The sequence below is a fragment of the Planococcus citri genome, chromosome 2, assembly GCF_950023065.1.
Source record: "Planococcus citri chromosome 2, ihPlaCitr1.1, whole genome shotgun sequence".
NCBI lineage: Eukaryota > Metazoa > Arthropoda > Insecta > Hemiptera > Pseudococcidae > Planococcus > Planococcus citri.
This window is the reverse complement of record NC_088678.1, coordinates 5,570,520-5,597,737: the sequence shown is the minus strand read 5'-3', so window position 1 is coordinate 5,597,737 and position 27,218 is coordinate 5,570,520. Positions and strand designations below refer to the sequence as shown.

Below are 27,218 nucleotides of genomic sequence, written 5' to 3'. Positions count from 1 at the left end.
TTAAGTTATTTACTTACATGTTACTTTACTTAAAGATACATAACAAGCGAATAGATTCAAAGTTCCCATTCATTGAGAAGCTCACATTCATAAATGTTCTTGTGCATTTAATAAGTAAGCAGTCGAGTACCTTACCTACCTGACGTTCATTTTTGACATCATTTGAATTCAATATGAAAAGTGTTATTATATTGTTTTTTATAGTTTTTACGAGTTTATCTCAATCGCAGAATATTCCAGATACAGATCAAAAGGTTGGTAAAAATAATTAAATAAGTAGGTATTCATATCTGCATGCACTTATATAGGCCTATGTACAATTGTCTAAAAATTGTCAAGATGCACATAGGTAATTCTTTAAAATCGGATTACGCTAGTTCATAAAATAGATACTCATGGTACACCTATCATGTTTTTTCCCTCTCTGAAAAAATATACTCCTGTATGTATATTTTTTAGAGCATCCTCATATTTTGGAATACATTATGAAATTTCTGAAAATCTTAAAAAAAATTGAGCTGATTCCGTTTATTTTATCGGTACCCAAATTCCCAATTCTGACACAAGTAAAAAAAGTAGGTACCGTAGGTGTTTTTGGTTCCTCATTTTTTTTTCAAACAAATTGTTGAACAAAGTAGGTATTAATTTCGACTTTCAGAAAAAAAAATGTAAACTGGTAAGTAATGCTGCGTAAAGAGAATATTTTTATAAGAAAAAAATAAATACTTTCGATGAGCTGTACACAGTACCGTGCTCACTAAAAAATTATATCTGTGAAACAAAATGATAAACAATAATTTAAAAAAAAAATTAGAATACATACGAGTAGTTAAAATTCGAATCACTTGCCTAAATGGATTCTTCTTTTTTGATGAATAAAAAATAAATAAAAATAAAATAAAATAAAATAGAAAAATAAAAATGAAATAGTCCGGCATATGACAATAGGAGTAAATGCACCCCCCCCCCCGCCGATCCTCCGTGACAACTTTATTCTTAAAGGGGACATCCTAAGGGACATTTTAAAGCAAACTTGCCCGAAAAAAAGTTGGCCTTACTTACAAAATGGCGGCCATTTTGATTGACAGGTCAGCCGAAATCGCAGATTTTGCGTTTCAACAGGGACTTGCACGAAATTTTTCAAACTTTACAAGGGTAGATCAAAACATCATGCCAAAATTTATCACCTCTCAAAATTTCAAGTGCTAAAGTGCGTTTTTCGATTTTTGGTGAATTTTTGAAAATCAAATTTGGGCCAAAAATGAGGGGAAAAATCAAAATTTTACCAAATTGACCAAGAAAGCTGAAATTTGGGATATACCCCATTTTCGACATGCCAAATCGATTGGAAACGGTTTCAACTCGTTTTGACCAGTTCTGGGGCCTCCAGCAGATTTTTGAAACTCGAAGTTCCCACGAAATTCCATCAAATTGGAGTTGTAAAGCTGAAATTTATTTTAAAAACTAATTTCAATACGCTACGAAATACTGCAGATGAATTTCAAGTCGTTTTGGAGCCTCCAGCGACTTTTTGAAAATTACTGGAGCCTCCAGCAGATGTTTGAAACTTTAAATTTTGACCAAATTTTATCGAACTGAGATGGAAAGCTAAAATTTACTCCACACTCCAATTTTAGCACCCTCTGAAGACGACTTCAGGTGGATTCAAGTCATTTTAGAGTCTCCAGCGACTTTTTTGAAAATTACTGGAGCCTCCAGAAGATTTTTGTAACTTGGAATTTCCTCAAGATTAATTTATCAAATGGAGTTGGCAAGCTGAAATTTACTTCACAGACTACATGGTGGTTTCAAATGCTTTTGAAGCTTCCAGCTACTTTTAGGAAATTTCAATATTCCACAAACAACGCCATACAACCCTTCAAAAAGTCGCTGGAGGCTCCAAAACGTCTTGAAATACACCAGCAGTCAACTTCGTAGCGTATTGAAATTAGTTTGCAGAATGAATTTCGACTCTCCATCTCAGTTTGATGAAATTTTGGGGAAATTTCAAGTTTCAAAAATCCACTGGAGGCTCCAGTAATTTTCAAAAAAGTCGCTGGAGACTCTAAAATGACTTGAACCCACCTGAAGTCGTTTTCACAGGGTGTTAAAATTGGAGTGTAGAGTAAATTTCAGCTTTCCATGTCCATTTGATGAAATTTTGTGAAGATTTAAAGTTTCAAACATCTGCTGGAGGCTTTAGGAATTTTCAAAAAGTCGCTGGAGGCTCCAAAACGACTTGAAATTCATCCGCAGTACTTCGTATCGTGTTGAAATTAGTTTTTAGAATAAATTTCAGCTTTACAACTCCATTTTAATGGAATTTTGTAGAATTTCGAGTTTCAAAAATCTGCTGGAGACTCCAGAACTGCTCAAAACGGGCTGAAACCGCTTCCAATCGATTTGGCATGTCGAAAATAGGGTATATCCCAAATTTCAGCTTTCTTGGTCAATTTGGTAAAATTTTGATTTTTTCTCTCATTTTTGGCCTAAATTTGATTTTAAAAAATTCACCAAAAATCGAAAAACGCACTTTAGCACTTGAAATTTTGACAGGTGTTAAATTTTTGCATGATCTTTCGATCTACCTTTGTAAGGTTTGAACAATTTCGTGCAAGTCCTATGTTGAAACGCAAAATCTGCGATTTCGGCTGACCTGTCAATCGAAATGGCCGCCATTTTGTAAGTAAGACCAACTTTTTTTTGGGCAAGTTTTCATTAAAATGTTCCTTAGGATGTCCCCTTTAAGAAAAAAGTTGTCCCGGAGGATCGACCGGGGGGCGGGGTGCAATTATTCCTATTGTCACATGCCGGACTAAAACAGAAAAATAAAAATTAAATTAAATAAAAAAATATTAAAAATAGAAAAATGAAAATAAAAAAAGTGGGAAAATAAAAATAAAAATGGAAAAAATAAAAAAAAGAAGTGAAAAAATTAAAATTAAAATAAAGAAACTGAAAGCTAATTAAAAAATAGAATAAAAAAAACGTAGGTACATACACTTAAGCAAATATATAGTGAAATAATTTGTTTGCCAAATCGATTCACATACTGTAAGAATTTTTTTTATTTCACAGACTGTTCAAAATGGACTACTGAATTTCGGAATTAAACTGAATTCCATTCTATTGGAAAATAATCCTGAAAACAAAAATATCCTGTTTTCTCCGTACAACCTTTACACAGCACTAGCTCTACTTCATCTCGGTAGCAATGGAACTACACGTGATGCAATTTCTAATGTTTTGAACATCCCCATCACTTTTTCGTAAGTATTGACACCTCTATCTATATACCTACATATATCTACCCTTGTAGTTTCTTCAAAAAATATATGCCTTTCTTTGATTCCATTACAGCAATAAATTTATTTTACTCGTAATATATTTATTGTGCATTTCACAGGCCACAAAGTTTACAAGAAGTATTGCAAAACTTCTCATCAGTTTTGCAAATAAATCCGAATACGTCTTTTATAAGTGGTGCCACCTATGACAATGGGCCTGTAATGCATGTATCTGAATTTTCCAATGAGACAATAGTACTACCACTACCCGTATGGTCAACTGTAAAAGCATCTGATTTGAAACTGGCCAATGGAATTTTCGTTCAAGATGAATACCGCAGCAAGCTGAAGAAAAAATACGTCCAAGATGTCCAATTATATCAAAAGAGTGATATTTTCAATGTTGATTTCGCCAGCAAGGGAGAAGAAGCGAAAGATACGATTAATCAGTAAGTAGATATCTACAACTGTGCATTATCATAATTAAATTACAACGTAGATGATACGCGAGTCCTTAGTCAGTTTTGGTTTCTTGAAACGAAAACGTCACATTGAAAAAAAAAATTGCAAGATTTAAGACCATTGAACTTCGAGGTTTACAATTTCAGATCTCTAGGACAAAAGTAGATACGAGTACCTATACCTAACTACTTTATTTATAAAATTGAACTAAAAATTATTGCTAGGTAGTTTTTCATTTAGTAAAAGATGAAATGCAAATGCACTCCCTAAAATTGAATTTTTTTAATCCGCAGGTACATCAGTAATAAGACTGAAAACAAGATACCTCGATTACTCGGACAACCTCTACCAAAAGACACCTCAGTAGTCTTGGCTAGTTGCTTGTATTTTAAATCAGCCTGGCTACAGAAATTCAAACGTGATCAAACTAAAGCGTAAGGATCGAATTCATTTTAACCTCTTGAAATACCTACTGTTTATTCATTCGAAAATATTCTAAGTATATTTTTGCCTATTACAGGGAAACTTTCCGAACAGGCAAAGGCAACGTTACAGTACAAATGATGCAGACTTTACTACTCGAGCCAGGATACACCTACGTACCATCATTAGGAATACAAGTTGTCCACTTAAGATATATCGATGATGCATTTTCCATGTTTATAGGGCTGCCTGATGAAAATCAATCCCTAAAAAATGTTTTACGTAATTTGACCTCCGATCAGATCCGCACAATAATTGATGAAGCCGCCCGACACGTTGGTTTCAAGATGGATTTAAAATTGCCAAAAACAGCGTTCAAATGGTCTCAATCTGTTAAAAACTATCTTATTGAACTCGGACTCGCAGAAGAAATTTGGGAGTCGCCTGATTTGAGTAATATGATGGACCAGCGTAATATAACAATTAGTGACGTTGATCACGGTACTGATATTAAAATTAACGAAGAGGGCACCGAAGCTAGTGCCGATGCCGTTTCGAAAATAATGACCGTAGCAATATGTGGAAAGATCGTAAAGACAGTTCATGTGAATAGACCGTTTTTCTTTTTCATTTATAATCATAATATCAAGACGATCTTGTTCTTCGGTACTGTGTTTGATCCGAATAGTACTAAATAGCACATCTTTGAAGAGGGTATGTAGGTTCCTAATAATTTTTTTTTGAAGTACCTATTTGTCGTACTTATTGGTGTGATTATTAATTAATTATTTTTAAAAATAATTTGGTTTTTTAAATATGTGACTAGGTATACCTATCTAACCATCGTTTTAATAAAGAGAATAATTTTATTGAAATTTCTTAATGTCAGCTCATAACTTTTCATTTTATCGTGAAAAGTTGAGCTTTTCTCGCGCAAAATTGAAATTTGAGATTATCAAATTTCAATTAGGTATATAGGACTAAGTTTGAGAATTTTCCAAGTATTTTCTCCAAGACTAGAGAATTCGTTGACAGATTTGCTGCGACAAGAAAACTTCTCGGTCATGATTATTTTGACAAAATGGATCATTTATTACTTACTTGTTGCAAAATGTAAATTACAATCACATTTACCCAGAGGCTCAGTTGAAGAGCTCCAGAATAGCTTGAAAACTCCTCCAATTGACTCAGCACGTACAAGGGTTTATAATAATAAACAATAATGAAATCAAAAAAAAAAATTACAGTCATAAAAATCTCAATCTTTAAAATTTCAAGTAATTACTTTTTGAGAAAAAAGAAAAACAGTTGAAATTGATTAGAGAGGGGGTGGGGACAGCGCATAGACTGAATTCGAATCTGAAGGAGCCGAATTTCATTGGTAACTTGATTACTACATTACCTATTTTTTTTTCTCAAACGCTTTCTTCCCTTTGAAAGATTCCAAAAAAAGTATTTCTGGTGCTCGAATGAAATAATTAAAAGATCTTAAGGGGATTTAAATTTTTTTAAATGTTCGAAGAATTGCACAGATTGGCAAACGGTAATTCAAACGTCAATATGGTTATACTAGAAACACACATTTTTGGCCACATTTTGGATTAAAATCACATTTAGAGACCCAATTTTGAAAGAAGTGCGGATAACGATGTTTTTGAGGCTGAAATTTTTTCAAAAAATACATCGAAACATGCGATTGGAATGTTACCACTAGGGAAATATTTTTATGTGTGATTATTCAACCCACAAATCTTTTTGAGGGCTACTCTCGATGTGGTCGAGAACAGATGTGATTTTGAGCCTAATTTTTCCCACAAAATAAGTTACATGATACCCTAAAATCTCAAATTGTGTGATTGGGCAGTAACATTGGGAATACTTCATTGTAATTGTGTTTTTATATAAGCCCATTTTTTGACATGACTTTTGAAAGGGCATTTGCAGCATTTTTTCTCAAAATGTTGTCGCGAAAAAGTGTCCTCTCCCTCGCTGTTATCAAAATTGTTAGAAATTTGATAAAGAAGTGAAAAATGGCCTTTACGTTTCCTACAAAGAACTGTAGTACGACCCTCAAATTTTTGGTGAATCATTCACGAACGAATTGATCTGTTTTTTGAAAGAACCATTCGCCAACGAACTGATCAATTCTTTAATTTATGAATCAATTCGTTTGCGAATGGGTCATCACTTATACTAATCAATTCGATCGCGAATTATTCACAAAAAATGTTTCAATTCGTTCGTGAATGATTCACCAAAAATTGAGTAAATAAATCGATTCGTTCGCAAATGAGTCACTAATACGATTACCAATCAATTTGTTTGCGAACGAGTCACCAATACGAATCAATTCGTTCACGAATGATTCACCAAAAATTTAGCAAATGAATCGATTCGTTCGCGAACGAGTCATAAAAAATTATTCAATTCGTTCGCGAATGATTCCTTAACAATTAATTAATTCGTTTGTGAATGATTCACTAAAAAGTAAAAATTGAATATTTTATTCGTATACGAATCAATGCGTTCGCGAATGATTCACCTAGAAATCAATCTGTTTATTCAATCGCTAATCGGTTGTGAATGATTCGATTCGATTTGAATCACTTCGCTTGAAAAGAGATCAATTTTTATACAATAGTTTTACAAAAACCGAAAGGTCCAACAGGTTCCCTGGTTTGTTCGAATATTCACTCCGTTTTTGAAAACCAAACTCAGTGCCCTTTCAACTTTGCAATGAGGTCGTTCATTTTTTTGATTCACCTCCACAAAGACACCATCAACACAAATTTCAGGTGCTGAAATTCATTTCTAAATTTCTAGCAAAATTTTAAAATTTAAAAGGCCAATTTCCTATGGAAAAAAATTAAAATCTGATCAAATCAACGTCAAAAGTTGAAACATGATTTACGTCCTATGACATTCAGAGTACCTAAATCAATCATGGTTTTGAGATTATTCAGGAGCATCTAGCAGATCTTCAGCGTTTCCAGTTTTCAAAAAAATACCATAAATAGGATCAAAATGAAATTCAACCCTTATAATCTCGAATTTACCGCACTTGTGACCCTTTTTACTGACTCCAGCACATATTTTCAAAATTAGTTTGTGCTGATCCAATTCCAAAATTTTCTTCAGTGGTTATTTGTGAAAAAATGAAAAATTTGCCATTGCGAACGTTTCATCGAAAAATACTCAAACATCTATTTTGATATTTTGGACATCCAGAAGTTTATATTATTTTAATTTTACCTGGTACATAGAAGTGCCTTTAAGTACCTGTTGCTAGAGTCCGATAAAGGATTCCAAGAAATTAGCGAGAACCACTAGAACGAGGGTAGTATTACAGTTAGAAACAGGTTCATGGGTTCGCAGGAATGAGATTTTAAAAATGTGATGTGAAAGAAGAGCTATAGATTCATATAAGGACGCGAGCTTCGCAGGTATTTTGCTTCAAGTGTTATGTTCCAGTTGTGGTGGTATAATGAACTTGAAAATTTATTTGATTTTTAATTTTGATCATTAGAAATCCAAAATATGTCGAGGTTTTGGATTATTTTCTGCGGCGTGTTGACATTGACCCAAGATGCTTATTCGATTAGTAAGTGTATGCCTATCTAGTATCTATAGGTATCGTAGTCGTATAGCTACCTATTTACTTTCTCTGTACTTATTAGAATTATTTTCACTTTGAATGTCAAATGTAATTTTACTAGGTTTGTTCACGCGTTACCAAATTTTACTGATTCCTTCGGTAAAACTTGGAAGAAATTACCAGTAGGGATGTTGTTCGCGTGTACATACCTACTGTAAAAACATTAAACTGTTCAATGTTCATTTCACACGTTTTACATGTACCGAAGTATACAGAAACCAGAACCAGAAACTGTGCAAATGCAGAAACCTGTAGCTCCCGAGTTATTGAATAAATACCAGCACCATTAGTTTTTGAAAGGATTTTCACGATGTTTGTCAAAACCTCCAAATAAGAGAAGTTTGATAGGTGACAAAAATTTCGAATACGAATAGCCGAAGAAATTTTCAGAAGAAATTTGTAATTTTAATTTGTCACCTGTCAAAATGTCAAGTGCTAAGGTGTCTCTTTCGATTTTTGGCGAATTTTTGAGAATAAAATTTTGGCCAAAAATGAGGGAAAAAATCAAAAGTTTACCAAATTGAGCAAGAACGATAAAATTTGAGATACGAGTAAACCCTATTTTTGACATGCCAAATCAATTGGAAACTGTTTCAAACCGTTTTGAGCAGTTCTGGAGCCTCCAGCAGATTTTTGAAACTTGAAATTTCCACTAAATTTCGCCAAATAGAGATGAAAAGCCGAAATTTAGTCCACACTCCAATTTTAACACCCTCTGAAGATGACTTCGGATGAGTTCAAGTCACTCTAGGATCATTCCATGTTAACTCAACCAAACAAAGGAGACTTTGAAAGTCGCGTCTTTCGATTTCGCTCAAATTTTCTTTACAATATATACCCACCCAGTAAATGAGAACCCCGCAATTAGTTTGGTCCCAGCACCCTCAGGGGGCGGGTGGAGGGCTTCCATGATTTTCACATTGTCTCGAGGTACTCAACTTCAGCAGCCCATTCCTCCAAAACTATGATACTTTGATCAAAACTGATTTCACAGTTCGAAAGGGCATTGTATTTAGAACTTTTAAAGCATTTTGAAATTTTCAAAATTTGAAAGTTGAACTTTCAAATTGAAAGTTCAAATTGAAAGTTCAAATTTCAAAATAGCGCTGTAAGTCGGAGCTACCGTTTAAAATTTTGAAAAAAATTCCATAGATATACCTCTTGATAATTTTTCGAAATATTCAAGTTTCGAGATGGGATCTTTCAATGGAGGGGGAGCACCCTCACCCCCCAAATTTTGGGCTAAACTTTCGAAAGAAAATCTGGGGCATGTGATATATCAAAATCTATGTTTTTGGTGACGCTGAACACGAATATGGCGTCAGATTTTTGATAGGACCCCACCCATGGCCCCCAGCACCTCCCCAAGGGGGTGACCTAAAAAAAAATGGTATCAATCGTGTGACACATGAAATAGTATGTTTTTGGTGACGCTGAACACGAATATGACGTGTCAGATTTTTGATTGGACACGTCCACAGTCCCCAGCACCTCCCCAAGGAGGGGTGACCTAAAAAGAATGGGTTTTTTTCGTGTGACTCATGAAATAGTATGTTTTCGATATCGCTGAACACGAATATACCCATAGTTTTTTACGTCGACCTCACCCATGGCTCCCAGAACCTCCCCAATAGGTAAAAGTCCAAAAAAATTGTTGGGGGCCGTGGATGAGGTCCAATCAAAAATCTGACGTCATATTCGTGTTCAGCATCACCAAAAACATAGAATTCGATATATCACATGCCCCAGATTCTCTTTCGAAAGTTTAGCTCAAAATGCGAGGGTGCGGGTGCTCCCCCTCAATTGAGAGATCCCATCTCGAAACTTGAATATTTCCAAAAAGCATCAAAAGGTATATGGAAATTTTTTCAAAATTTTAAATGGTAGCTCCGACTTACAGCGCTATTTTGAAACTTTCAAATTTTGATAATTTTGAAATGCTTAAAAAGTTCTAAATACAATGCCCTTTCGAACTGTGAAATCAGTTTTGATCAAAGTATCATAGTTTTGGAGGAATGGGCTGCTGAAGTTGAGTACCTCGGGACAATGTGAAAATAATGGAAGCCCCCCCCAACCACCCACTGAGGGGGCTAGGACCAAACTAATTGCGGGGTTCTTATTCTTACTGGATGGGTATATGTATATTGTAAAAAAAAATAAGAGAGAAATCGAAAGACATGACTTTCAAAATCGCCTTTTTTTGGTTGAGTTGACATGGAATGACCCTCAAATCGAATAAGTACTCTGAATAAAAACGTTGCGAGTGTTCAAAGATTAAACAAAGAACTCGAAAATTGAATAAGAAATGTAAAATTGAAAACTGATAAATAAAAATTGAAACCAAAAAATAAATTACTCTTGATTTCAGGCATCAAGATGCACTACTGTACCCAATCCGAACAGCATTGCGTACTGCCCTCCGAATGTCCCAATTCAACATCTCTTATTACCAGTAAACAAGCTGAACTATGTGGTTTCCATGATGAAATTAATGAAAACCAGAGGATATGCTGCAATTATTCGACAAATATCGTCAAGACCAAGAAATCCGAATTAGTAGTAACTTCAGAATCAACGCTCGTTCACAATGTTCCTTTCCATAAGGAGGCCCAGACAGAGGAACGTGTATGTTCTCAGGTTCTTCGTAATTCCACACAATGTATTTTCGTTTCTCAGAGAATTGATGAGAGCATATTTTTTCAAAATTTAATGAAGCCAACAAATTGATCAATTCTTTAATTTATGAATTAATTCGTTCGCGAATGATTCATCAGAAATTGAGTAAATGAATCGATTCCGGTTATTTTATCGGTGTCCAAATTCCCAATTCTGACACAAGAAAAAAAAGTAGCTGTTTTTGGTTCCTCGTTCTTTTTGGGAATTGTTGAACAAGGGAGGTACTTATTTCGACTTTCAGAAAAAAAAATGCTAAAGAAAACATTTTTATAATTATAAGAAAAAAAAATACTTTCGATGAGCTGTATACACAGACTTAGCTCTATAAAAATTATACCAACGAATCAAAATGATAACCAATAATTTAAAAAACAATTTAGAATAGTTACTTATGCACACACTTGGTTATTCCAATCAATTAATTGGTTTCTGCTTTTTTGATGTAAAAAAAAATAAAATGACATAAAAAATAAGACAAAACAGAAAAATGAAAATGAAATGAAAAAATAAAAAAAATAAAATATAATTAAAAAAATAAAATAGAAAAATAAAAATAAAATGAAATACAATAAAATAAATAAAAATAATAAAATAAAATGAAAAATGAAAAAAAAAAACGTAGGTACATACTTATACTTGAGCAAATAGTGAAATAATTCGTTTGCCAACTCGATTCACAAATTGTAAGAACTTTTTTATTCCACAGACTGTTCAAGATGGACTACTGAGTTTCGGAATCAAACTGAATTCCATTTTATTGGAAAATAATGGTGAAAACAAAAATATTCTGTTTTCTCCATACAACCTTTATACACAACTAGCTCTAGTTCATCTGGGTAGCAATGGAATTACACGTGATACAATTTCCAATGTTTTGAACATCCCCGTCACTTTTTCGTAAGTACTAGTACATATTATATTTTACATACCTACTTACCCACGCTTGCAGTGTTTTCAAAAAATCTATGCCTTTTTTTAATTGTGTCCATTACAGCAATACATTTATTTCACTCATATGTATTTATGATGCATTTCACAGGCCAAAAAGTTTACAAGAAATATTGCAAAACTTCTCATCAGTTTTGCAAATAAATCCGAATAAGACTTACTTAAGTGGTGTTACACTTCACAATGGGTCACCAGTAGCCATAAGACCAACTGTAAAAGCATCTGATTTAAAACTGGCTAATGGAATTTTCGTTCAAAACGAATACCGTGGCAAGCTGAAGAAAAACTATGTCGAAGATGTCCAATTATACCAGCAGAGTGATATTTTCAATGTTGATTTCACCAACAAGGGAGAAGCAGCGAAAGATACAATTAATAAGTAAGTACATACAGATATGTACACCAGTGCATTATCATAATTTGTAGTATTTGTTTTAATTAAATGAAGAAATAACTCACAAACTATTTCAAAATATAATTACAAAAACGCCATTACAACACCCCTACAATTTTGTTCTGCACAACAAACGATAATAACTACGCAAAATACAGCTTAAAAACTACAACGAATGGTCGATATAAAAATAGATACGCATGTCAGCTCGATTACAAATTAAAAACGCATGAAAGCTCGATAAAAAAGAACACAAAAGGTCGAAATTATGATAAAAATATGCAAAAATGCACTCAACTTCGAATATATAGGTACAATTAATGATAAAAATCACAGGTACGAGACAAAAACATCTTAAAAATAACATCATAATGAAGTAAAACAATGATAAGAATGATTCAGCAGGCCTTGTATACACTTAGAAGGGATGGTTTCCCTTTATCTTTTTCAGTACTCTTACATTTTAGCCTCTTCATGGCCATAATTGCCACATTTACCGCATTTAGGCCGATCTTCTCCATACATAGTATAATAGGTACTTTGCCAAATGACCACTCCCCTAACACCTGTAACATGTAGGACCTTTTGCAGGTGGAACTGTAGCTGCTACCATAATCGCTGCTCTGATCTGACCAGAACTAGATTCAGCTAACTTCATTTCAACTGATGCTATTGTCTCAGCTTTCTGCACAATTGGCTTCTTTTCTTCAAGTATTATACATTTGATATCTTCAACAAAAACTTCACCAGTTTATTTTGCAGGTAGTGAATATGTTCGGAATTGAAGACGTCATAACAAAAAGGGGTATATATGACACATATGTCCTTTTTGAGACGAATCCATATTGTTATTCTTTAGACCTTCCTCTATCATACATATAAGACCACCCCCACTTCACAATGTCGAAAAACCAGTGAGATATTGCCATTTTAAAACTGCGAAGTCGATTAAAAATTTACTTTGTAAGAGATAATGTGTTACTCATGGTCAATTTTGTGTTGTCAACCATTATTTAACTGGTTTAAATCCAAAAATTTGCTCAAAAACATTTTTAAATCAGAAAAAAAAATGGCCAATTTTTCGCTTCAAAAAGGACATAATTCAAGACTGATGGTGCATAGCATTTCATATAGTTAGATAGTGGGAAAATAAGATAAAATCGTCACCATGTTCAAATATGCACATTTTTCAACTTCACAAGCACTTGAACTTTCAAACAGTTTTTTCTCACAATACAACTTTCACACATATGTCCTTTTTGCTATGACGTCTTCAATTGGTAATATTACCATCTTGCATCCTCAGTTGATGCACTAGGGTGGATACTTTGTTAACATAATCTTCCATCGTTTCAAACCAGCCTTCATGAACCTTAGATGGCCGAGCTCATAATTGATGTACTTGTGGCACCATTTTATATGCTTTACACACATTCGGGCACCAAAATTTACGTTGTGGCACCACCAAATGGTGTCACAACGTATTTTATTTAAAATCGTATAGAATGTCATCAGGGCACTGCCAGGGGTTATTAGGCAAATTTTTGTACTGGTGCCACAACGACATTTAAAAGTCCCTTTTAATATACTGGTAAAATTATATAGTCAACAGACGTTGTGGCACCCATTTCAGGTCTCATTGGTTTTCGATGTATTCATTTGTAAAAATTTGTTGTAAAATGTTTCGATTAGATGGCGCTGTTGCTTATACCCTTAATCATCACTCTATACTCATATAATATAGAGGCACCAGTTGGTTTTTATTAATGAATAAACAGTTGCCGGATAAACGCTCGTATAAATGACTAAGTTTTTTTCACTTGCTACCTGGTGCCACAACGACATTCAACTAAATGGTGCCATAACGTTGCAAAAGTAGATATTGATATACATAAACCAACAGAAATGCCAATTTTTTTAGGAGTGTATCTCTAGCACATAATTTCTCCATTACTTCGTACAGACATGATGCTGACATAACCATACCCAAAATTTGATTGTCCAGCATATTAACAATCGCATCCATCGCCTTATTCTTCACACCATCAGTAAGTTTTGAGGAATGTTCTTCTTGGATCGCAGAAATACATCCTAGATTTCTTAATCATGACTTGACTCGGAATTCCCATTACAAAAAATCTTTCCCATTGAGAACGTGCTGTACAGGAACTTGAACTTGAGTACTCATAACTTCAGCTCGAATTTGAATTAAAACACAACGAAAGCTTGATAAACAATGAATAAACGAACTAGCAGGTCACTAGAAAGTCACTAGGCCCAATGGCCCATAACCTGTAGTATTTGTTTTAATTAAATGAAGAAATAACGTATGAACTGTTTCAAAATATAATTATAAAAAGTCCATTACAACAAAGATGCATTGAGAGGAATAAAACTTACAACTATGGCGAATGCACAACATGTGAACGTCAGTGTTACCACAAAATGCCACACAAAAAGATCGTTTCAGCTACAAATAAACGCTAAAATTACCAGATACAAAATTGACAACACAACATAATTACTAGGGCTAGGATTTTTATGATAATGCTTTTTTTTTGTAGCAACACCCTATACGGCATAAATATATTTTCTTTGCGTTTCATTCCATTCTGAGGCGAATGGTGAAAATTGATAGTGCTTTTTTTTGCTTTTTTTGGGTGTAAATGCTTTAAAATGCTTATTTTGGGCAAAAAAGGCGGAAATTTCGCTTTTTTGGGGCTTTTTTTCGTCGTTAGCGCTTTTTTTTGGTAAAAAATTGGTAAAATGAAGAAATAAGTTACAAAAATACAAAAATTTATCAACTTTTTGCACATTTTTGAAAAAAAAAAATAGTTGTTAAAAAAAGATGAGTTCAAAAAAACAAGGGAAGAAAAACTGAAAAATAACAGATTCAGTTTTCATTTTTCTATTTTTATTTTATTTTATTTTTTATCAAATTTTTAGTTTCAGTTTTTTTCCTTTTTTTTCTCCTTTTCATCTTTTAGTTCATTTTGGTTCAAGTTGTACATATATTTAAAGGAGGTGTCTTGCTCAGTTTGAAAAAACCTTCATTTTGATACGTAACATGGTAGGATTTGATAGCGCTTGTTTTTGCTTTTTTCTTACATTTTTATTGCTTTTTTATAGCGCTTAAAACATGTTTGATAGCGCTTAAAAATCCTAGCCCTAATAATTACATAAATTACAGTGTAGACTGTTAAATCAGTTTTGGTTTCTTGAAACAAAAACGTCACATTGAAAAAAAAAATGCAAGATTTAAGGCAATTGAACTTTGAGGTTTACAATTTCAGATCTCTAGGACATAATAGGTACCTATTCGTAGGTGCCCATTTTATTTAAAAAATTGAACTAAAAATTGCTAGATAGTTTTTTATTTACATAATAAACGATGAAATGCAAATGCACTCCCTAAAATAGATTTTTTTCTAATCCGCAGGTACATCAGTAATAAGACTGAAAACAGGATACCTCGACTACTCGAACATCCTCTAGCAAAAGACACCTTAGTGGTCTTGACTAGTAGCTTGTATTTTAAATCAGCCTGGCGAACGAAATTCAATCGTGATCAGACTAAAGCGTAAGGATCGAATTCATCTTAACCTCTTTAAATACCTACTGTTTATTCATTCGCTAATATTCTAAGTATATTTTCCCCCCTTTACAGGGAAACGTTCCGAACAGACAAAGGCAATGTTACAGTGCAAATGATGCACGCTTTACTAATTGAGACAGGATACGCCGAAGTACCATCACTAGGCGTACGAGTTGTCCAGTTAAGATATATCGATGATGCATTTTCCATGTTTATAGGGCTACCTGATGAAAATCAATCCCTACAAAAAGTTTTACGCAAGTTGACCTCCGATCAGATCCGCACAATAATTGATGAAGCCGCCCGACACATTGGTTACGAGATAGATTTAAAATTGCCAAAAACGGCTTTCAAATGGTCTCAATCTGTTAAAAACTATCTTATTGAACTCGGACTCGCAGAAGAAATTTGGGAGTCGCCTGATTTGAGTAATATGATGGACCAGAGTAATATGACAATTAGTGATATTGGTCACGGCACTGATATTACAATTAACGAAGAAGGCACCGAAGCTAGTGCCGCTTCGATGCTGATATTCGGACCTTTAAGTGGAAAGATAACACAGACATTCCATGTGAATAGACCTTTCTTTTTTTTCATTTATAATCATAATATTCACACGATCATATTCTTTGGTACCGTGTTTGATCCGAATAGTGCTAAATAGCACTTCTTTGAAGAGGACATGTACGTTCCTAATTATTATTTTTTTTTTGAAACATTTGTCGTATTGGTTTGATATTATTAATTAATTATTTTTAAGAATAATTTGGTTTTTTAAGTATGTAACTCTAACTAGGTAGTAGGTACCTATTCAACCATCGTTCCAATAAAGAGAATAATTGTATTGAAATTTCTTAATGCCAGCTTATAACTTTTCATTTTATCGTGAAAAGTTGAGCTTTTCTTGCGCAAAATTGAAACTTGAGATTATCAAATTTTAACTACGACTAGGTACGTTTGAATTTTCCAAGTATTTTCTCTAAGGCTAGACTTCGTTGACAGATTTGTTCCGACAAGAAAACTTCTCGGTCATGATTATTTGACGAAATGGATCATTCATTACTTACTTGTTGCAAAATGTAAATTACAATCACATTTACATGGCTCAGTTGAAGGGTCCCAGAATGGCTTGAAAACTCCTCCAATTGACTCAGTACGTGCAAGGTGTATAATAAACAATATATACTTATCTAATGAAATCAAAAAAATAAATATAAAGTCACAAAAATCTCAATCTTCAAAATTCCAAGATCCTAATTAATTTTTTGAGAAAAATGAAAAACAGGGTTGATTTGACGAAAATTCATGTTTGAGAAGTACGCTGAAATTCATTAGAGATGGAGGGGGGACGACGCGACGCATAGACTGAATTCGAATCGGAAGGAGCCGAATTTCATTGGTAACATTGATTTTACTACAGTACCTATTTTTTTCTCAAACACTTACATATTTCCCTTTGAAAGATTCCAAAAAAATATTTCTCGTGCTCGAATGAAAATAATGAAAAGATCTTACAGGGATTTAATTTTTTTAAATGTTCGAAGAATTGCACAGATTGGCAAACAAAACGTAAATGGTTATTCTAGAAACACACATTTTTGGCCACATTTGGATTAAAATCGCATTTAGAGACCCAATTTTGAAAGAAGTGCAAATAACGATGTTTTTGAGGATCAAATTTTTTCGAAAAACACATCGAAATCCCAAAACATGCGATTGGGATGTTACCACAAAGGAAATATTTTTTCTGTGTGATTATTCAACCCACAAATCTTTTTTTGAGAGCTAATCTCGATCACGATGTGGTCGAGAACAGATGTGATTTTGAGCCTAATTTTCCCACAAAATACATGATACCCTAAAATCTCAAATCGTGTGATTGGGCAGTAACTTTGGAGATACTTCACTGTAATTGTGTTTTAAGGCCACTTTTGACATAACTTTTGAAAAGGTATTTGCAGCATTTTTTTGAAAAATGTTGTCCTGAAAAAGTGCCCTCTCCCTCGCTGTTATCAAAATTGTTAGAAATTTGATAAAGAAGTGAAAAATGGCCTGCACGATTCCTACAAAGAACTACAATACGACCCTCAATTTTTGGTGAATCATTCACGAACGAATTGATCAATTTTTTGACAGAACCATTCGCCAACGAACTGATCAATTCTTTAATGTTTAATTTATGAATCAATTCGTTTGCGAATGAGTCACTTATACGAATCAATTTGTTCGCGAATTATTCGCAAAAAATGATTCAATTCGTTCGTGAATGATTCACAAAAATTGAGTAAATAAATCGATTCGTTCGCAAATGAATCACTAATACGATTACGAATCAATTCGTTCGCGAATGATTCATCAAAAATTGAGTAAATGAAGCGATTTGTTTGCGAACGAGTCACCAATACGAATCAATTCGTTCACGAATGATTCACCAAAAATTGAGCAAATGAATCGATTCGTTCGCGAACGAGACACTTAAACGAATCATTTCGTTCGTAAATGATTCACCAAAAATTCAGCAAATGAATCGATTCGTTCGCGAACGAGTCATAAAAAATTATTCAATTCGTTCGCGAATGATTCATTCAAAAAACTTATTCAATTCGTTCATCATATATGATTCACTAAAAATTGAATATTTTATTCGTTGGTGAATGATTCAACAAAAATTAAGTGAATGAGTCGATTCGTTCGAGAACGAGACACTTATACGAATCATTTCGTTCGTGAATGATTCACTAAAAATTGAACGAATGAATCGATTCGTTCGCGAACGAGTCAAAAAATTATTCAATTCGTTCGCGAATGATTCATTCAAAAAACTTATTCGATTCGTTCGCGAACGAGACACTTATACGAATCATTTCGTTCGTAAATGATTCACCAAAAATTCATTCAACAAATGAATCGATTCGTTCGCGAACGAGTCAGGCCACCAAAAATTATTCAATTCGTTCGCGAATGATTCCCTAACAATTAATTAACTTAATTCGTTTGTGAATGATTCACTGAAAATTTAATATTTTATTCGTTTGTGAATGATTCACCAAAAATTAAGTGAATGAATTGATTCGTTCGTGAACGAGTCGCTTATACGATTCAATGCGTTCGCGAATGATTCATCTAGAAATCAATCTGTTTATTCAATCGCTAATCGGTTGTGAATGATTCGATTCGATTTGAATCACTTCGCTTGAAAAGAGATCAACTTCTATACAATAGATTTACAAAAACCGAAAGGTCCAACAGGTTCCCAGGTTTGTTCGAATATTCACTCCGTTTTTGAAAACCAAACTCAGTGCCCTTTCAACTTCGCAATGAGGTCGTTCATTTTTTTGATTCACCTCCACAAAGATACCATCAACACAAATTTCAGGTGCTGAAATTCATTTCTAAGTTTCTAGCAAAATTTTAAAATTTAAAAGGCCAATTTCCTATGGAAAACAAATTAAAATCTGATCAAATCAACGTCAAAAGTTGAAACATGATTTACGTCCTATGACATTCAGAGTACCTAAATCAATCGTGGTTTTGAGGTTATTCAGGAGCATCTAGCAGATCTTCAGCGTTTCCAGTTTTCAAAAAAATACCATAAATAGGATCAAAATGAAATTCAACCCTTATAATCTCGAATTTACCGCACTTGTGACCCTTTTTACTGACTCCAGCACATATTTTCAAAATTAGTTTGTGCCGGTCCAAATTCAAAATTTTCTTCTGTGGTTATTAATTGAAAAAATGAAAAATTCGCATATGCGAACGTTTAATCGAAAAATACCCAAACATCTATTTTGATTTTTCGGACATCCAGAAGTTTATAAATGTTGATTTTACCTGGTAGAAGTGCCTTTTAGTATCTGTTGCTAGAGTCCGAGAAAGGATACCAAGAAATCAGCGAGAACAACTAGAACGAGGGTAGTATATACAGTTAGAAACAGGTTCATGGAGAGTTTGCAGAAATGAGATTTCAAAAACCTGATGTGAAAGAACAGCTATATATTCGTATAAAGACGCGAGCTACACAGTTATTTTGCTTCACGTGTTATGTTCCTGTTGTGGTGGTTTTATGAACTTGAAAATTTATTTAATTTTTAATTTTGATCATTAAAAATGCAAAATATGTCGAGGTTTTGGATTATTTTCTACGGCGTGTTTACATTGACCCAAGATGCTTATTCGATTAGTAAGTGCATGCCTATCTATAGGTATCATAGCTACCTATTTACTTTCTCTGTATTAGAGTTATTTTCTCTTTGAATGTCACATGTAATTTTACTAGGTTTGTTCCAGCGTTGTTCATTTCACACGTTTTACCTGTTCTTTGGAATGCCCAAGTCTTTCATCTTGAACTCCTTACAAAGCGCTCTTTTAGTTTCCAGTATTTTAATTGTTGTTTGCCAAAATTTCAAAAATTCCTATTTCGCCAAAATTATTAAAAACTCCAACTTCTTGTAAAAGTAGCCAAAAAAGCACATGTTTTTTGCAAAAATGTTTTAAAAAATCTTATATCCAAAAAAATCGTCAAAAAAGTCTCATTTTTGCCAAAATTGTGCAAAAGTTTTTTTTAAAAAAAAAATATTATTAAAAAATCCCAACTTGTTAAAATTGGCAAAACAGTCTTGTTTTTTGCCAAATGGTCGAAAAATACCTTTTTTTTTGACGTTATTAAAAAAGTCGTAATATTTTTTGTCGAAATGACCAAAAAACAGTGGCCATAATATTGATTATTCCCAGTTTTGCCAAAATCAGCCGAAGAAGTCCGTGTTATGTTTTTTGCCAGAATTGTGTAAAATTTGACGCTTGACTTTTTTTGTTGTATACAACGCAAAAAAAGTCTAATTTTGAAAGTGTTTTTGCAAATTTGAGCCTTTTGCAGACAACATTCTAATTTTATGGATTGGTAGGAAGAAAGTACTTGTAAAAAGACACATTTTGGCGAAAACAGTTTTTAGGATAAACCATTCAGCCCGGAGCTGAGGCGGTTCAAAGTTTTCTTTTGTCAATTTTACCCCCACCACTGTGATAAAAAGTTTGTCAGTTTGTGCTGTCCACCTTAGGTTATTAGAAACTATAGTGCCAAGGTATTTTTGCAAGTTTGGATGGGGCTAAGACAGCTGATATCTGAAGATGTGAAAGTTGAGGGTTGGGTGTTGGTTGTAGAAAATGGCATAATCATAGTTTTGTTTAGATTCAATTCCATGCTGTTCACCATGAACCAAGTTTGCATTTCTTGGAGGAGTTTCTCCGCTTCCTCAAATGTCAGGGTCCAACTGATACCCTTTGTTATTGCTGCGGTGTCATCTGCGAATTGTATAGTTTTATTTTTGGTGCAGTGGGGGAAATCATTTACATAGATGAGAAAAAAGTACGGCCCTAGGTTGGAACCTTGTGGTACTCCCATGGTAATGTTTTCTAGGTCAGATATAGCGATTCCTTCTTTAGAAACTAGTTTATATCCTTTGTGCCCTGTTGGCTAGGTAGGATTTTATAAGGTTTTTGGCGATTCCCCGAATACCATAATGTTCCAATTTAGCCACAAGGATGTTATGTCTTATTCTGTCAAAAGCTTTGGACAGGTCACAAAATATGCCTATTGGTTTTTCATTTTTTTTGCAGCATGTCTGAAATTGTGTTGACTAGTTCGTAAATAGCATCAGAAGCACTAAGTTTTGACCTGAATCCAAATTGATTTGGGTTTAGAATATTTTTGGAGTTGACATAAGATGAAATCTGTGTATAAATGATTTTTTCAAAGATTTTGGCAAATACTGGAATTATGGATATTGGATAAAAATTTAATATGTCATCTTTTTGACCTTTGTTTGTGTATACGGGGGTTGTTATGCTATATTTCAAGCAATCTGGGAAGACCCCTTGTGCCAAACAGTCAAAATTTTAGAAATTTGCCATTTTTTGGGTTTCCTGTACAGTGTACATCTTGGGGCAAAAATGAACTTTATTCCTATGTCCTTCAGCTACATTTTGACTATATTGAAGAGTGATTTGTCCGGAGGCTTCATACATATAATTGAAAAAACATTTTAGAAGGTCGAGTTATCGGAATTAGCCTATTTTTGGGGTAGGTAATTCTGATAACGAGTTTTATAAGGAAACTAATTCTCCTCGGGTAATTCCAAGCCAGTTATGTTGAAATATATCATTTATTGTATACTTGGGTTTTTATTTCATGTAAGTACCTAAATTGAATCATTAGAACAAAAATTACAAAATTTTTACAAATATGCATTTTTGAGGCATAACTTTCAAAAACTGAACTAACTAGAGAAAAAAGCCCTCTTTTGATGGTTTTCTTTGGTAATTTTGACCCCCCCCCCCCACAAAATATTACATCAAAACAGAGAAAAAAACATTGCAGGGCAATTTTGCTAGGGCTATCAGAATTACCCCACGGCATGAACAATGATCGACATGTTTAACAATTCAATACACATGTATCCATCAAATTTCAGCTTCTAAACAGAATTTTTCAACAAGTTTTGATAGATAAAAACGAGTTTCAAAAATGCACTGTTTTTTGCGGCAAAGGTTTTGGGCATTCAGATTTTTAACACTGCACAGACTTGACAAAATGGAGCAGATGGACCATCTGCTCATTGATGGGTGTAGGTTAGCACTAAAACTACCTACTTTCTTCATCAGTTGTGCCAAAATGTGTTTTGCAACAAAGGTAGGGCTTGCTATTGAAATTACCCCATATCGGAACTACCCCACTTTACCTTACCAGCTTTACATCTATGTTGTATATATCTTTTGCTTTTGAATTGTTCAAATTTTCTATGGTTTTACACACCTCAATAGGTGTTCCCCTGGGAAAATGATTCGATAAAATTCAATAAAAATTTATCATGTTTGATCTTATTTGATCAAATTGGATGAAAAATTTGATCAAGTTTTGTAGAATTCCATCAAAGTTTATAAAATTATATCTGATTGGATCCAGTGGATTTTAACTGTGGATGTAAAGTTTTCTATAATTTCATAAAAATTCATAAATATTGATAAAGTTTTTTGAAGTTTGATGAAATTTGATGAAATATACACATGAAGTTTTATTAAATTTTATAAAAATTGGTAAAAATTGATAAAGTTTGATGAAGTTTGATGTAGCACAATACAAAAAGTTTGATGTGATTTTATAAAAATTTGTAAAAGTTAATGAAGTAATATAAATTTTTATAGAGTTGGATATAACATATTCTTGAAAGTTATATAAAACATGATATTGTTTGATCAACTTTTATAAAGCTATATCAAAATTGATCAAAGTATGCATCACTTAGTTAATTTGTTATACTTTTATTTTATCCAATTTCATAGAATGGCATAAAACTGGATAAAAGTTATGAACGTCTGCTTTACTGAAAAAAATTTCTGTATGACAAGATATTCCCCATACAACAATTGTCGACGTCCACATTTACATCGACTACGTTTTTCCCAACATGATGATGGAAAAGTGGCCAATAAGTTATCTAATAGGAATCTTCTGTCTGTAAAGAAGCCAGGTTAATGAGAATTTTCAAAATTTTCTCATTATTTCTGATACCTCGACATGCGATGTCGAAATGTTAATGTAAAATTTAATGCTCGAAATTTACATCCACAACTATGTCAACCAATTTTTCAGAATTAGGTAAAATTTCTGTTTCAGTGTTTAAAAGCTCAGTAAACATTTAAAAAGATGATCTTCGTTTGAAAGGAGAAAATTTGTTTAATGACCTTGATAAAATTATTCACTTTTCCATAGTTTGGAGTTGTCGGTGTTATGTCGTTATGTCGATGTGAAAGTTGATCATCCACAAATACATTGACACTAACATCGACCAAATTTTCAAAGATTTCTCAAATTTGAAAAATTAAGTTGATATTGTGGATGTATTTGTCGATGTCGAATTTCACATCAACATTAACATCGACATGTTGTTGACATTAAAATGTATTAGTATAGTACTCTTAGATAACCTATTGCATCTTTCAGTATAAAGAGTTGAATGTTCAACACACTGAATATGGACTTTTTGTCTGTACTTCTCAGAGGTGGACTCCGCGTCGATGCTGCTTTTGTTTTCAACATGAGCAATAGCCACCTAAGTGTGTAAGAGAAAATGATTTTTGGAAAAAAATTTAAATTTTGAAACTAAAATTTAACAATTTTGCATAGCTGGAGGTCGACGTAGATTTTGACGCCAATGTCGATCCATCCACATCTGTCACATTTGGACTCCACATGTCAATGTAAATTTCAACCCTGTGTCCAGCCAATTATCGACATAAATGAGGCCACTAGAATCAAATCTCTACTTCTCCATTTTCGAACTTTTTGAGAAAAACGCAAAAAACCTCCCTAGCATTTATCGTAACATAAAATACCCAGGTAATATGTCTAATATTTTTGTACCAACAACACGATAGTGACCCACATGTTTGTTTTACCCTACGCGTTGCCGTAAGAGTTCCTGGGCAGTTTGAAGTTAGGAGAAGTTAAGTTTTGTCTCCAACCGTACACTTTTTACATCGTTTTAGGGCACTTAATCAACATTTTTTCTAGTAATATGGTGCTAAAAGTTGAAGAAAGCTTGGAAAGTTTGAGAAATTAAAATAATATTGCATTTTTGACCATTCATTTGGAAATTGAAATTATTTTCCTTTTTTTTCAAAGTAAAAAAAAATAATTTTTGTTAATAAAAATGAAAGGTGTTTTTTGGGGGAAGGGTCCTCACTTGATGAATTTATTCAATTTCAAGCCTAATTTCAAGGCATAACACTAGTGTTTCATTCGAAATCCGCCAGGTTCGTTTGAAAACTCGACTTCTCCATTAAAAAAGTAGAGTTTTGATTCTAACCCCTAACTTTACACGCTGTTTTACCATACTTCCTTGACCAAAATTCAAATGTTGACATTTTCATCAGATGCGGGACATGTTGTAGTATACCAAACCATGCTTAACTCATTTTCGAAAAAAAGTGGAGAAGTAGGCATTTGATTCTATAGGCCTCTAAATGCTTATCAACATTGGTCGACAATTACATCAACAATTGGCTTGACACAGAGTCGAAATTCACATCGGCATGTGGCATCCAAAAGTGACGGATGTGGATGGGTCGACATTCACATCAAAATTAGCATGGTCATTGTTGTACAGGTCATCTTGATCAAGTTTGATCAAATTTAATCAAATTCTACCTAATTTTATAAAAATCGATCAAACAATTCCTAAAATTTTCCAAGTCCAGACCCTGAGAAAGAGAATATAAATTTTCTTAATACCTCTTCTCTCATGGAACAGGGTGGTATAGTGGTCAAGATATCTGATTGAGGTGTGAAAGGTCGAAGGTTCAAACCCAATCAAAGGCAGTCAAATTTTTTGAAATTTTTTTTCACTTTTTTGATGAAATTTACTACACTATTTCACATTTTAGGCGCAAATTACATTTTAACGTTAATTAGACCATTTTTACTAATTAAATATCATTTTTTAAAACAAAAGAATACAAGTTTGATAGAATTTTATCCAAGTACATCAAATTAAATGTGATTTGATAAAATTTTATAGGTACATTCTGGACATGAAATTCTATAGAAAATTTTTCAATGTTTTTTCATAGAATTTTATAGAATTCCTTTTCCATGGGTTGTGGGGTGGAGGAATATGGTGTCTTGGACCTTTCCAGGTAGGTATGAGAGGGGGGTACAAGGAGAGTTCAGGTTTTTAGAGTTGTTTTGGGGAAGGTGGGTAAAGTACTTTTTAAAGTCGTTGGCTAATTTTTCATTGGTTACCCTATACATTAGATCTCCAATCAAGGGTTTGCTCTTGGTACCATTAATTATATTCCATATTGTTCTGTTTTTATTGGTTGAGTTTTGTATTCGATTGGCATCGAAAATTGAATAAGAAACATAAAATTGAAAACAGAAAAATAAAATTTGAAACCAAAAAATAAATTACTCTTGATTTCAGGCATCAAGATGCACTACTGTACCCAATCCGAACAACATTGCGTACTGCTCTCCGAATGTACAAATTCAAGATCTCTTATTACCAGTAAACAAGCTGAACTATGTGGTTTCCATGATGAAATTAATGAAAACCAGAGGATATGCTGCAATTCGACAAATATCGTAAAGACCAAGAAATCCGAATTAGTAACTTCAGAATCAACGCTCGTTCACTATGTTCCTCTCCATAAGGAGGCCCAGAAAGAGGATGAAAACCAGAGGATATGCTGCAATTCGACAAATAACGTCAAGAACAGGAATTCCGCAGCGGTAGCTTTGCAAAGTCAGTACATAAGTATAAAAAGAGTTCACTTTAAATACGAGTACAGTATAAATGTTACTAAATCTTATAACTATACAGATCTAATTTTTGTAACCTATGATGGAATGTTTTCTCGTAATTTAAGAATGCCAAGAGTATAGCAAATATCGATATGAGCAAAAAGGGAAAGCAGATGAACCATCAATGACTGCCAGAATTATCGGAGGGACCCGAACTCAAGTCAGGGAATATCCTCACATGGTAAGTAAATTCATTACACACATAATTTAAATAAAAATACATTTAGTTTTTTCCAATATTGGCTCCACATGTCATCAAAAATGGTATACAAAACCACGATATTGACACGAAGCGTTTGGTTTTGTAAACACAGGCTCTCATAGGATACGAAAAAGAATTAAACCGCGGCCCCGTGAAGTGGAATTGCGCTGGCAGTTTAATCAGCGAGAATTTCGTCATGAGTGCTGCGTATTGTGTTCGCGAATCATGGTAATGAATTAAAATTCTCAAATCAGTAACTCAAATCTTTGGCCAAAAAAGAATGTGCGAAACGAATAATTCAAAAATTGTCTTCTCGCTTCTTTTCAGGTTTACTGACGGTCCACCACAATGGGTTTTACTCGGAGAGTTGGACAAACCTGCAACCTGGTCACCATTTGCTTCTTCTAAAACCATAGAAAGCGCCAAGTACAACGAGTACTATAGAATAATCAAAATTCATGAGCACCCAAATTACAATACTCCAACACGCTACAACGATATTGTACTTTTTGAGTTGAATACTACCGTCACATTCAGTCCTCGTGTAAGACCTGCTTGCCTGTATACTTCAACCACTGATTTACCCATCAATACTAAAGCAATCATTACCGGCTGGGGAGAAAACGACACAGGTAAAAAATATTATCTCGCAGCAGGTATAAGCATTACTCGTCTCATCTTGGCAGTTTTGTAACATTGGATTTTCATTTTATAGACGTATTGTATGACAGTACGTTACTGAAAGCAACTATAGCCATTGTAGATCCCGAAGATTGCAGTACTTCATTTCCACCCAAAAGAACATTCTACAAAGCGCCTACGTTCGATCCAAAAACCATGATTTGTGCTGGAGACATAGACAATGACACGAAACCATATTACGTAATTGAATCGTAACTATTTATGCTCAAAATATGGTTAGAAAGGGTGTTGGCATAATTTTTCAAATTTGTTTTCATATAGGGTGACGGCGGAGGACCGCTGCAAATCTCGATGCCAGAACGAGTCGGCATGTGGAATATTATAGGAGTGATACCTTGTGGAAGTTTTCGATACGGTGGTTGTGGAAAACACGAAAATCCGTCAATTTATACCAAAGTGTCACACTATCTGGATTGGATCCAGAGTATAGTTTGGCCTTGACAGTGGCCATTTTAATAACGTTTGTAGGTACCTATACCTAAGTCTGGGAAAATACAAATTCGGCACGTTA

At 33.7% G+C, this 27,218-nt stretch overlaps 3 protein-coding genes across 4 annotated transcripts; all 3 read left to right on the top strand.

Annotated features, from left to right (window-relative positions):
• On the top strand, positions 1-5,042 carry LOC135834303 (leukocyte elastase inhibitor-like). Its single transcript, XM_065348151.1, has 6 exons — positions 1-114; positions 205-254; positions 3,079-3,269; positions 3,407-3,736; positions 4,043-4,183; positions 4,270-5,042. Exons 1-6 carry the CDS (start codon positions 18-20, stop codon positions 4,868-4,870), a joined length of 1,410 nt encoding a protein of 469 aa, XP_065204223.1. The 5' UTR covers positions 1-17; the 3' UTR covers positions 4,871-5,042.
• A 2,491-nt stretch (positions 5,043-7,533) lies between these two features.
• On the top strand, positions 7,534-16,287 carry LOC135834302 (leukocyte elastase inhibitor-like). Of its 2 annotated transcripts, XM_065348149.1 has the most exons (7): positions 7,534-7,615; positions 7,699-7,773; positions 10,196-10,464; positions 11,210-11,400; positions 11,543-11,830; positions 15,285-15,425; positions 15,513-16,287. In XM_065348149.1, exons 2-7 carry the CDS (start codon positions 7,710-7,712, stop codon positions 16,105-16,107), a joined length of 1,548 nt encoding a protein of 515 aa, XP_065204221.1. In that variant the 5' UTR covers positions 7,534-7,615; positions 7,699-7,709; the 3' UTR covers positions 16,108-16,287. The 2 variants fall into 2 exon arrangements, with proteins under 2 accessions (XP_065204221.1, XP_065204222.1); XM_065348150.1 differs by having other exon boundaries at positions 7,573-7,773; positions 10,196-10,452.
• A 3,103-nt stretch (positions 16,288-19,390) lies between these two features.
• Positions 19,391-27,218, top strand: LOC135834301 (serine protease persephone-like). Its single transcript, XM_065348148.1, has 7 exons — positions 19,391-19,626; positions 25,424-25,744; positions 25,869-25,984; positions 26,118-26,233; positions 26,333-26,637; positions 26,721-26,887; positions 26,969-27,218. The coding sequence occupies exons 1-7, from the start codon at positions 19,554-19,556 to the stop codon at positions 27,146-27,148; spliced, it is 1,278 nt and encodes a 425-aa protein (XP_065204220.1). The 5' UTR covers positions 19,391-19,553; the 3' UTR covers positions 27,149-27,218.

Excerpts from the sequence above, each read along its gene's own strand:
- LOC135834301 (XM_065348148.1), top strand. The coding sequence starts at position 19,554 with ATGCAAAATATGTCGAGGTTTTGGATTATTTTCTACGGCGTGTTTACA. Across the intron at positions 19,627-25,423 it reads CCAAGATGCTTATTCGATTA|GCATCAAGATGCACTACTGT; the intron begins GTAAGTGCATGC and ends TCTTGATTTCAG. Across the intron at positions 25,985-26,117 it reads TCAGGGAATATCCTCACATG|GCTCTCATAGGATACGAAAA; the intron begins GTAAGTAAATTC and ends TTGTAAACACAG.
- LOC135834302 (XM_065348149.1), top strand. The coding sequence starts at position 7,710 with ATGTCGAGGTTTTGGATTATTTTCTGCGGCGTGTTGACATTGACCCAA. Across the intron at positions 7,774-10,195 it reads CCAAGATGCTTATTCGATTA|GCATCAAGATGCACTACTGT; the intron begins GTAAGTGTATGC and ends TCTTGATTTCAG. Across the intron at positions 10,465-11,209 it reads AGGAACGTGTATGTTCTCAG|ACTGTTCAAGATGGACTACT; the intron begins GTTCTTCGTAAT and ends TTTATTCCACAG.
- LOC135834303 (XM_065348151.1), top strand. The coding sequence starts at position 18 with ATGTTACTTTACTTAAAGATACATAACAAGCGAATAGATTCAAAGTTC. Across the intron at positions 115-204 it reads TGTTCTTGTGCATTTAATAA|TTTTTACGAGTTTATCTCAA; the intron begins GTAAGCAGTCGA and ends TGTTTTTTATAG. Across the intron at positions 3,737-4,042 it reads GCGAAAGATACGATTAATCA|GTACATCAGTAATAAGACTG; the intron begins GTAAGTAGATAT and ends TTTAATCCGCAG.